The sequence below is a fragment of the Ostrinia nubilalis genome, chromosome 14 (genome assembly GCF_963855985.1).
Source record: "Ostrinia nubilalis chromosome 14, ilOstNubi1.1, whole genome shotgun sequence".
Lineage (NCBI taxonomy): Eukaryota > Metazoa > Arthropoda > Insecta > Lepidoptera > Crambidae > Ostrinia > Ostrinia nubilalis.
The window spans coordinates 7,025,553-7,038,293 of NC_087101.1; the positions used below are offsets into that span (position 1 = coordinate 7,025,553).

General features: G+C 37.7%; 2 protein-coding genes across 2 annotated transcripts; both read left to right on the plus strand.

Moving 5' to 3' along the window:
- Positions 1-4,056: 4,056 nt before the first annotated feature.
- LOC135078310 (uncharacterized) lies at positions 4,057-7,613 on the plus strand. The gene is made up of 2 exons (XM_063972909.1): positions 4,057-4,794; positions 6,603-7,613. Exon 2 carries the CDS (start codon positions 6,618-6,620, stop codon positions 7,611-7,613), a length of 996 nt encoding a protein of 331 aa, XP_063828979.1. The 5' UTR covers positions 4,057-4,794; positions 6,603-6,617.
- A 1,482-nt stretch (positions 7,614-9,095) lies between these two features.
- On the plus strand, positions 9,096-12,318 carry LOC135078061 (collagenase-like). Its single transcript, XM_063972623.1, has 5 exons — positions 9,096-9,330; positions 9,705-9,972; positions 11,324-11,422; positions 11,600-11,793; positions 12,146-12,318. Exons 1-5 carry the CDS (start codon positions 9,130-9,132, stop codon positions 12,245-12,247), a joined length of 864 nt encoding a protein of 287 aa, XP_063828693.1. The 5' UTR covers positions 9,096-9,129; the 3' UTR covers positions 12,248-12,318.
- Positions 12,319-12,741: the final 423 nt, after the last annotated feature.

Sequence of the window (12,741 nt, forward strand, 5' to 3'; positions counted from 1 at the left end):
TCTTCACTGTCTTCCTGTTTGTGCCTTCGCTATTAGCTTTTGCACGCATTAAACACCACACGCCGAACTGTTTCAGTCTAATCGGGCCTACAACGTGGGGGTGCCTATCACGCGTGCTAACCTCTGAGCTGCCGATCTCCGCTTCTGCTGCGGGCGGCGTCAGGGCAGTTGTAAAGCTTCGGGGCATCGGGCTGAGGCTGCGACGCGCACGAGTTGCGCAAAGGACCGCTATACAAGTTTGACCTGCACATTTTATTTGCTTATTTCATTGTTTGTGCGCCAATATGTCTGAGAGTGATGACTATAACGAGAGTTCCGCCAAATTGGACCTCACTAAATTGTATAGGCAACGTAGTTCTATCAAAGGCCGTCTAACTTCAATTAAAAACTACTTGCAAACTATTAAATTGATCAACCCGAGCGACCTTAAAGGTGCAAAACTTAAGGAGCTCACTATTCGGTTAGAAAAATGTCAAGAACTATTTTCATCCTTCGATAAATTGCAAACACAAATAGAAAACAATTCTGACAATTTAGATATTCAATTACAAGAGAGAGAATCAATAGAAAGTGACATGTACTCTGCCTTGTCTAGCTTCCAAGAAATAATTGAGTCTGCTACTCCAAATTCCAATTCAAAGTTTTGTGATGCATGTAGTGTTTCCAACGGCAGTCACTCACAACAATTCAATAATATCAAGTTGCCAACTATAAAATTGCCTACATTTGATGGAAATTACCTAAAATGGCTAGAGTTTCATGACACTTTTGATTCATTAATTAATTCCAATGATTCTATTCCGGCAATAAACAAATTTCATTATCTCAGATCATCACTAGAGGGAAGTGCTCTTGTTGTTATAAAATCTATTGAATTTACATCCAAAAATTACCTTGTTGCTTGGGAATTGTTATGCGAGAGATACAACAACAAAAATATTTTGATTAATAATCACCTAAAGTCATTGTTTTCAATTGAGTTAATTAACAAAGAGTCTTATAAGGCATTACGCTATTTAATTGATAATGTCACTAAAAACTTGAGATCTTTAAATACTTTGGGTCTGCCCACCGATAGTTGGGATGCCTTGATAATATATTTAGTATCTTCTAAATTAGATACTTCTACCAATTGTAAGTGGGAAGAGCATAAGAGTACCTTACCAAGCTTGCCCACACTAGATAATTTCTTTCAATTTTTGCGAAATAGGGCTGCTATATTAGAAACTACCTCTATAAATAAGGTAGAGAAGCCCGTCTATCAAACTAAAGGTTTTCAAAAGTCTAACAATAATACAACCAAGTCTTTTTCAGTGTCATTGGAAGACAATAGGGATGCAATTGCCACATCCTATACCCCTACATGTGTCATTTGTAGTCAATCTCATCCAACTTACCGATGTCCAACTTTCAAAAAATTGTCTGTTGAAGACAGACTCAATGAAGTTACTCGACTAAAGTTATGTAATACTTGCCTTCGTAAGGGCCATATTTCTTCTCAGTGTAGACTGAAAGGATCATGTCGTATGTGCAAGTCTAGGCACAATACTTTGTTACATTTTGACAAACCCAATATTAAGGAAGCCGATAACATTACTGTTCCTTCCTTGCCTATATCTCTCTCAGCTGTTTCAGTTGGCCAAGTCCTCCTATGTACTGCTATGGTTGAGATTGAATCCAATAATAAGTTGTACCAAGCGCGTGCTCTGCTAGACACGGGCAGCCAATCGTCTTTTGTGACTGATGCATTCATACAAAAATTAAGTTTGCTTACCGAGGACATCAACTCGATGAGTGTGTCTGGGATCAACAATGTCGCGTTTTCTATAACAGAACGTTGTAAGTTAACTCTAAAATCCAAAGTTAGTTCATTCAAGAAGCAGGTGCAGTGCTTAGTTGTGCCTGAGATAACTGGACTATTACCATCTATGAATGTCAATATTGAACATCTTAACTTGCCTACCGATCTTGAGCTTGCAGATCCTCTATTTTACTGTCCCTCTACTGTCGATATACTTTTGGGGGCAGACGTTTTCTGGGATATTGTAGGTTCAAAGCGAATTAAGTTAGCGAATGTACGTCACGCGGGGTCACGTGACCGTCGGCGGGGCTTGATATTTAAGCGAACTTTGAATGCCTATAAAATCATAACTACTTGGTATTTTTGAATGAAATAAAAACAAATGTATTTGTATATGTAAAAGCTTAACTGTAACAAAGGTTTCAAGTGATTTTGCATACCTAGTAATATTCTCAATTCTGTACATGAAATATATTTTCAAAATAACTATCAGGGGGTGATTAGTAATCGATACTGATGCCAAAAATGCAATCAGTAAAATTTTTGTCTGTCTGTCTGTCTGTATGTTCCTTATAGAAACAAAAACTACTCAACGGATTTTAACGAAACTTGTTACAATTATTCTTCATACTCTTGGGCAGGTTATAGTATACTTAGGAATTCCCACGGGAACGGGAGCGGGAAAAAACATTTGTATGAAAAAATCTAAACCCAGTAAGATAGATGAAGGGGGTAAAACGGTAAAGTCATGGGCGGCCGCTAGTACTAAATGAAATTAAACCTATTGTGACGACAATTATTTTATCAATCGCCTTGAATTTCATATACTTTTATCATATCAGATGAGTAAAATTGAACCCAAATTGTAACTAAATCCTACTAATATCCTACTTCCTTCCTACTAATATTATAAATGCGAAAGTTTGTGTGGATGTCTGGATGTTAACATGTTTGTTACTCTTTCACGCAAAAACTACTGAATGGATTATGATGAAACTTTGCAGTATTATTATTTATTATTCAGAATAACATACATAATATTATTATAGGCTATAATAATAATATAAGACGATCTAATAAAATCAAATCGACAAATTTAATGCACGCGGGTGAAGCCGCGGGCAAAAGCTATTAAGAAATAATTCTGTGGTTTAAAGATGGCTGTTTAAACATAATTATACTTACGACGTTACATCCTCGAGATTTATATGGTATTACAATGTAGTTTCACTTCTATATGTACTAGGCATCACACACAAATATTCAGAGCTAAAAAAAAATAACAAGTTCCTTAGTAGCCGGCGCCATCTGTCGTCGCTGCGCAGGGGCGTTCGGCCCGCTCAGATGTCATTCATTGTGTGTGTGCGGGCATCGCCACTTCGTTACAATAAAAAATTTAAATTGTGCATTCCATAATCATGGGAAAAAGGAAGCGAAGTAATTCCCGGATAAGGCGTAAAATAAGACGTCTGGAAAAACGTCTTCGACGTTCGTCATCGACTGAATATGAAGGTTAGTAACCGTTTCTTTTTTGCCAAGAAAAGTGTTGAACCGAAACGTATGTATAGTTATACATGTTTATATCAAAGTGAAGACTCGACGTTATGTTTTTTTTTTTTTCTTGCCGCGTATCAATTACAAAGGAATATAATAATAGCATTCCAAAGAATGTGTATTTTTTTTCCTCTACCCGCATCTTTGGGGTAGGTACAGTTGACTACGTAAATTAATTACAAAATAATTATTCTCATGCTAATAATACCTACATCGCATTCTCCGTGACGAGATCACGGCTGATGACGAATGTTACCAAACGTTATACTCCATGACGTGATCATGGCTGATAACTAAACAATATTCCACCCATATTATTCTCTATGACGCGATCATAGCTGATAACTTAATATAGCCTCGTGTTGTAACGTGATTATAACCTATGGCAAAAAACAACGATTCCCGTAGATCATAGATTATTACGGTTATATTGACGGTTGAACATTTTCGATGTCTTTTCTGATTTTTTCAGAAAACTATCGTGACAAACAAACTCCACCGCGTGACTCACAAAGTGTTCTCATCGACTCTTCAAGATCAGAATCGTCACCAGAACCTTGTTCCGTAAGGTCTGAGGTGATAGTCACTAATATAAGTGAAAAACCGACTTCTAATGACCCATTAGCCGGCACAAGCTCAGAAACTGCCAAAATTCCCGAGGAGCTTCCTTCAGAAATAATTGAAGCACTTGGTGACTACCAAAGCAAAGATGAAACACTTGGTCCAGCCATCAGTGAAGAAATCTCCAAACGCTGGGGTAGGATTATCGTCGAGGGAATGACAAAAGAAGCAAAAGAGGCCATTTTGCAGAAAATTCCAATACCCGAAAACTTTAAACTAGCGAAAGCTCCTAAGCTTAATCAAGAAATATCTGCTGTTCTTAGTGACACCGTCCGGAATAGGGACAAGCTTTTAGAAAAAGCTCAAAATTATCTTGGACTCGGAATAGCGGGTTTAACAACCTTGGCTACAGATATTATCTCGACAGATTTAGATAAAGTCAGTATCCTAAAAAAACTGTCGGAAGTTAGTCAGATACTGCTCGATCTCCACTATGAGGACACCAAAACTAGAAGAAAGCTAGTTACTACATCACTTGATAAAAAATTCTATGGCATGGTTGCAGATGTGAAAAGAGACGAGTTTTTATTCGGTACTGCCTTAGGTGATAAAATTAAAGCAGCTAAGGCCGCTGAAAGATCAGGGTTTCAGATTAAGCGAGTGGATAATCATCCTCGCCCTACTAATGGCCCCCAGGGAAACTGGCGAGGCCCACCCCGGAACCAAGCACCAGCAAAGGCACCCAGACAGGGTGGGCCAAAGAACCGTTACCAACCATATCAACCACATCAATCACAGACGTCACGCAGACAGCCAACATCAGCGCGAGCAGCTCCCGCAGCGAAAGCGAACTCACGCACTCGCAGGACCTAAATAAGGTATTCCATGCAGGCCGGCTACGCCACTTCTTAGATACCTGGAAACATATAACAAAAGATCCCGTTGTACTCGGTTATGTTAGTGGCTTCAAAATACCATTTAATGACGTGCCTCACCAATCTTTTCAACCTGATAACAGTAATCTAACTGCTTCCGAATCAGATAATATGCTCTTGGCTATTTCTCGATTACTAAGTTCGGGAGCGGTAATAAAATGTAAGGACGTACCTGGTCAATTCTTATCACGAATATTTTTAACTCCAAAAAGTGACGGTACATTTAGATTTATCCTAAATCTCAAGGAACTCAATAAGTTTATTGATCCTTACCATTTCAAAATGGAAGATATAAGAACAGCCACAAAACTACTTACTAAAAATGACTTTATGGCCACAATTGACCTTCAGGACGCATACTTTTTGGTACCAGCTCATGAACTTAGTAAAAAATTTTTACGGTTCAAATTTCAAGGACAGACATATGAATTTCAATGTCTCCCATTTGGTCTGTCCCTAGCACCTTTAATCTTCACAAAACTGATGAAACCCGTAGTATCAGTTCTTAGAAACAAGGGTTTCTTAATCGTCATATACCTGGATGATATCCTAATAATTGATAGATCGGTCAATAAATGCCTCGATTGTGCTACACAGACCGTAGATTTACTTGAAAGTCTCGGTTTCATAATTAACGTAAAAAAGAGTAATCTGACGCCAACTCAATTGCAAACTTTCTTAGGTTTCGAGTTAGACTCTCAAAACATGGTGTTGCAATTACCTTCCACTAAAAAATTAAAAATGTTAAAAAAAGTTAAGCATATTCTAAAACAAAAATCTATTACTATAAGAGATTTTGCCAGCTTTCTTGGATCACTCTGTTCTGCCTGTCCAGGCATATCATACGGATGGCTCTATACGAAAGAACTTGAAAGAGAGAAGTTCTTAGCCCTGCAAGTAAATGATGATGACTACGAACAAGTTATGCCAGTGTCTGCTAATCTAAGACCTGACTTGTCCTGGTGGGTTAATCATATAATGACTTCACAGAACCCTATTCGGAGTAATAAATTTGCTATAGAGATATTTTCCGATGCATCATTAACTGGCTGGGGTATTTATTGTAATGGCGAGCGTACTAATGGCCTGTGGGGTACAAACGAGGCAGGTGACCACATAAACCTGCTAGAGCTGAAAGCAGCATTCATAGGCTTAAAATGCTTTGCAAAAAATCTAAGGAGTAGGGAAATACTGTTGAGGATCGACAATACTACGGCTATTGCATATATCAACAAACAGGGGGGTATTCAATACCCTCATTTACACAAAATAACTAAAGAATTATGGCAGTGGTGTGAAGCAAGACATCTATTTGTGGTAGCCTCCTATATAAAATCTAAGGACAATGTAGAAGCTGATTTTGAATCCAGACGGTATAATATTGACATTGAGTGGAGCCTAGCGCCCACGGCTTTTGACACCATCGTAGGTACCTTCGGTAGACCACAAATAGACTTGTTTGCTACATACCAAAATGCCAAATGTCAGCATTACGTTTCCTGGAAACGAGACCCCCGAGCATTCGACATTGATGCATTTACTGTGGACTGGAAAACATACTTTTTTTATGCTTTCCCCCCCTTTTCCCTCATACTAAAGTGTCTCCGGAAAATTGTAAACGACAATGCCGTCGGTATCATGGTAGTACCATATTGGCCGAGTCAACCGTGGTATCCACTGTTCACGTCGTTATCATGTAGTAATATGATTTACCTACAACCCAGTCCTGACCTTCTCTTATCGCCTTTCAGGACCCCTCACCCATTATGGCAACAACTTACCCTGGTGTCGTCAGTATTATCAAGCGTGCATTCTCAAGACAATCATTATCCACAAGAACCTCGGAAATAATGATATCATCTTTAGCTCCGAGTTCACTCAAACAGTATAACTGCGCCTACAAAAAGTGGTGGAAATTTTGTAAAGACCACAAATTAGACTTGTTTTGCAGTAACATACCAAAAATTCTAGAATTTTTCACTGAACTATATGATTCCGGCTCGAATTATTCCACCTTAAATACCACACGCTCTGCTCTCGCTGTCATCCTGGGCAAACAGTTCTCACAAGATGACAGGATACTGCGATTTATTAAAGGAGTATACAGAACAAAACCATGTTTTCCCAAATACGAATCAACCTGGGACCCGAACATAGTTTTGAACCACCTTTCACAATTCTTTCCTAATGAAAGGCAAAACCTCGAAATTCTTACAAAAAAATTGGTAACTCTGCTCTCATTGTCAACAGCACAACGGACCCAGACGTTATCATTAATTGAACTATCAAACGTCAGAACGTTAGAATCAAAAATAGAAATTTTGATCGATAACCTAACCAAGACCTCTGCACCAAACCGTACAATTCACCCACTCGTCATACCCTTTTTTCAACAAAGACCCGAAATATGCCCGGGATCAACTATAGTGGCTTACATAAACGCCACTAAAGAATATAGGGAACTTACGCATACTAATAAGTTGATCTTGACAATTAAAAAACCTTACCACAACGCCAGCTCATCGACCATAGGTCGATGGATTAAAAATGTCCTCTCAGATAGCGGCGTGGATACCAGTATATTTGGCGCGCATAGTACGCGACATGCATCCACGTCCGCCGCTAGTCGAAAAGGCGCTTCAATTGACAGCATAAAACGAGCTGCGGGGTGGACGGGTAATTCATTGATTTTCGCCAAATTTTATAATCGCCCTATAGCGACAGATTCTGCCACTGATTTTGCCAATGTGGTATTTAATTAAATTGCAATCGCAATATTATATATTAAGAGAAAATGTATAAGCTGTGATTTATATTTTCGTTTCCATATTTTGTTAATAAATTAGTTTCGAGAAGACATAATAATGTATTTACTTATTTCATCGCGCTGAACATCTACATTGTAATACCATATAAATCTCGAGGATGTAACGTCGTAAGTATAATTAACGGTTAAACAAACTTACCTGAAGTGAAGTTTGACTGTAATTATACGAGACGTTACATCCGAAGAGATTTATAACCCACCCAACCCTAGGTTTAATCGACCTGCCCTTTATCTAAATGAAATAAGTAAAAAACTCTCTGAAATAAATGACATCTGAGCGGGCCGAACGCCCCTGCGCAGCGACGACAGATGGCGCCGGCTACTAAGGAACTTGTTATTTTTTTTTAGCTCTGAATATTTGTGTGTGATGCCTAGTACATATAGAAGTGAAACTACATTGTAATACCATATAAATCTCGAGGATGTAACGTCTCGTATAATTACAGTCAAACTTCACTTCAGGTAAGTTTGTTTAACCGTTAATAATTATGTATTTCGACTAAACAGTAAGGTTTCTTGTGGATTAAAAAAAAAAGATAATTAAAAATTATTTTTTTCATAAAAACCTACAAAATATGGTTAATTTAACTTTATTGTATTAAGTATTACCTTGTTTCGGTGAATGAATATTCTTTAGTTTTTAAAGAACCACATATATCAAAGTTTTCTGCCCTTATAACAATAAAATAGAATATTTTTGAAACGCACTCAATGCACTGAATGCAAATTGATTTACCCCATCATAATAAATAATACATTATATTATATTGAAGCACCTAATTATTAAGTTCAGCAATTGGACTGATATCATAATTACTTTTAAGCCGATTAATGACTAGACATTTAAACGGAAACATAGATCTGGAAAAACCCAAACGTAGGTACCCAAGAAATTAGAGTATACGCGGCCTAATTGTCACAATAGAAATAATATACGCACACATAATACGCACGCATTGAGCAACATGTTTTTGACCTAAGCGACTTACTTATTTTCAAGAATCTTCATACTTAGATAATTACCTATATTTTAATTGTCTAAAAAAAGTTTTCATTCATTACGATAGAAATAAAGAAAAAAGTTTATTTTATTTCATGTCCTTTTTTCTCAAACTTCTGCGTTCGTTCGTTCGTTTCAGTCGAATGACGTACACTGCTGAACAAAGGCCTCGGGACCAAGGATTTCCACAAAGATCGGTCCTGCACCGACCGCATCCAAACTACTTAAGTTCAATAAAATGCGTTCAGCAATTTAGTCTTGAAAACATAACAGACAGTAATAAGACAAACATGTAATTTCTTAGTATCATATTATTTTATAATAATAGTTTGTCATCAGTGTGCCAATTTCCCACACCTCCTCTAATAGATAAGATTATAAGGATTAATAAAATACTATAAAATACAAACAATTTGAAACTATCTATTTAGCGTTCATTAACACTAACAACATGAAGGTACTTCTTGGGTCAGTGGTTCTGGTCTTGGCCATCGCGGCTTCTTATGCTGAGGGGCCATTTAACTACCATCAGAGGATTGGCATTCCTGAGGCAGCTAAGATCAGAAGGACTGAGGAAGATGCGGCCAAGGCTGGTGTCGATCTCAGAATCGTTGGTGGATCCAATGTTGACATCTCCCAAGTACCTTACCAAGTAAGTAGTCATTAGTGCTTTGGTCTTTTCTTCGTTCATTGAGAAAAACTTTCAAGCTGTACAGCTGTACTGGCGATTTGGCAAATCAATAAAACTTACTTACTGAAATTGTAACCGAATTAAGAATTATCTAACTATCCATGGTCCTACTAATTATCGTTTGCCTCCTATCACATTAAAAAAAAAAAAAACCTTGTGACCTTGTAATCTTTTATTACGAAAATAAATTATTTTGAGACAGTTCAGTCTCTTCTATTATTATTGTTAATTAATTTAGCTATTCAAGGGAAAACTTGCAAGTCCATGATGGAATAGTTGCAGTGCCATGCTGTAAATATGGTGTCAATATGTTTTTAACTTTACTTCTTCCATAGGTTGGTCTAGTCATCCAAATCCTATGGATCCTGACTTCTGTGTGCGGAGGCAGCTTGATCACAAACACCCGTGTGATCACCGCTGCCCACTGCCACCATGACGGTAGCGTCACCGCTCAGTCCCACACCGTCGTGCTCGGCTCCAACACTATCTTCAGCGGTGGTGTACGTCAGACCACCTCTAACATTGTCATGCACCCTCAGTGGAACCCGTCAACCGTTGCTAATGACGTTGCCGTCATTAGGATTAACGCTGTTACTTTCACCAGTAAGTATTATCTTACTTAAGTGCCTAATTAGACATAAATCTATATCTATCTTCTATATCTATATATATAAAAGAAAGTCGTGTTAGTTACACCACTTATAACTCAAGAACGGCTGAACCGATTTAGCTGAAAATTGTCAGGGAGGTAGTTTAGAACCAGGAGAAGGACTTTTTATCCCGTTCGAAATTAAAAAAAAAAGTCTGCTTATTTATTGCCATTAAGGCGGAACAAAGTTCGCCGGGTCAGCTAGTGTATAAATAAAAATGAATTGCTGTTCGTTAGTCTGATTAAAACTCGAGAACGGCTGGGCCGATTGAGCTGATTTTGGTTTTAAAATGTTTGTTGTAGTCCAGGGTAGGTCTAAACGGTGAGCAAATAAGGAATAATCAACTTTTAAAAAAAATAAAACCGACTTCAAATGCGTGAACACAAAAAAAAACTAAAAATTAAAAATATTGCGTATAAAAAAGTTCATCCCCAATTTTCCACCCTTGGGGGTGAAATATTTTCTTCAAATTCGCATGAAACCACCCTTTTGATAATACCTATTCAACAAAAAATTAATCGTTCAAATTGATTAATAATCGGCGGAGATATTGCGTATAAAAAAGTTCATCCCCAATTTTCCACCCTTGGGGGTTGTTTTTTCTATTATTAAATTTAAATGGGACCACCCTTGAGGTATTACCTATACGCCGAAAAAAGATTTGTTCAAATCGGTTCATAATTGGCGGAGTTATCGCGTAACAAACATAGAAAAAAAAAAAACATACGGGTCGAATTGAGAACCTCCTCCTTTTTTGAAGTCGGTTGAAAATTGCGATGGCTTATTTATTGCCTGTAAGGCGGAACAGAGTTCGCCGGGTCAGCTAGTTCACAAAAAGAATGCAAGTATTCCAAATTACCGCTAAACAACGCGACTTAATGTTCAGAATGTAGGTAGGCTGTATTTCCACAATATTTACCTATGGAAAATTTAATGCGTTCACTATGAATGCTCCTGTCATTGCGTCATCCGTGCAGTCAAAGTCCGCGCAAAGTGTTCCTATGGGGTGTTGGACAGAAGTCTCACATTAACAACCCCCACGTCAATGCTCTGTTCTGCTCACAGGCTATGAAGATCACTTTAACTTCATCTTTTTATTTTTAGTTTCACTCTCTCAGCATACAAAATTGTGTATTGTTGTAATAAGTCATTAAATAAATAATAAAGTCAATTAAACATTTTCATTATGATTGCACTTTGACTAAGTTAAGTATTAGGCATATTTTATTTATTATTGTGTATTGACGATTTTGTAATTACTTTTAGATAATTTCCGACTCTACTAAATTTTATCTCTATTTCAGATGTGATCCAGCCCATCTCTCTGCCCAGCGGATCTCAGCTAAATAACAACTTCGTAGGCCAGGTCGGAATTGCTTCTGGATTCGGACGCACTTCTGATGGTAATTATAAACACTTTGACAAACATAATTTTGTACATTCTAGTTATTCACAAGTTTACTGGATAAATACGGCTTATCATCGGTAGAAAAAATTCGTTCGATTTAGGTCAAATTAGTTATTATTTTGTTTGCAAAAAAAAGTCTTCCATTTGATGACATATTATATCATTAAACTAGGTGCTAACATCCCGAACAACCAACTCGTGAGCTGGGTGAGACTGCCGATCATCACCAACCAGGCGTGCGCCTCAGTCTTCGGACCCTTCATCTTCAGTAGCACCATCTGCACCAACGGTTCTGGTGGTCTGGGCACGTGCCAGGGAGACTCTGGCGGTCCTCTCGCTGTGGAAGTTGGCAACTCTAGGGTCTTGGTAAGTTTTTTTATACTATCTGTGCAAAAAACAGTATGGAAATGATACAGAAATAAAAATTTACAGGAACAGCTTATTGTTGTCTCAAAATAAGAGAGCTTTCAATAATTTTAATGCAGAGAACAAAAGTTCGCACGCACTTGTGATTTAAAAAAACATTTCTCCGAGGATTAAAAAAAACTTTTCAAATATTCCTTCTTACGCCTTCTTAAACACGTTCTTAACGGAGAGCTTAAAAAATGATAGGTACTTACTTTAGCGTAACACATAAATTCTTTTACAATCATCCCATGTACTTGGTATGTGGATCAAGTCAGGGTGACTTTCTTTACAAACTCGTTCTTCTTTCTAGGTCGGTGTGACTTCCTTCGGTGCTGCTGCCGGTTGCCAAGCTGGATTACCTGCGGCGTACGCTCGCGTCACCTCATTCGTCTCCTGGATCTTGGCCATATAAGTAAAATGATCTAATGAACCCTACCTGATCTGTAACGTGTGATTGTTATTAAATAATTTTAAAAAATTTTTTTTTTGTTTTCTTACGTGCCTACTTGCCTACACTTCGATGATTAACATCGTAATGGAAACCACTGATAATTTGAAGACCAGGACTTTCATTTAATAAACGTGTGACGCTCTGTGAAACAATTTAATTATAACGAATAATTCGTTAAAAGTTGGAAATATTAATTTTTGTGTCCATCCAAGTAAGATTTTTTACTAAGCATAGTAAGATAACTGCAATGGAGAATACCTATAAGAGTAGGTGCACACCGTCGATTTTTTGTCGGCCGATAGTTTAGTTAGGCAGTTGTTGATCAGTATGGGCATGTATGGGAGTGCGGACACTACGCCGATTCGATTTGGCCGATTACACGATTCTTCATACAAATTAAAATCGGGCACAACTATCGGCCAACTAAAAATCAACGGTGTGCGCATACTCTAAAA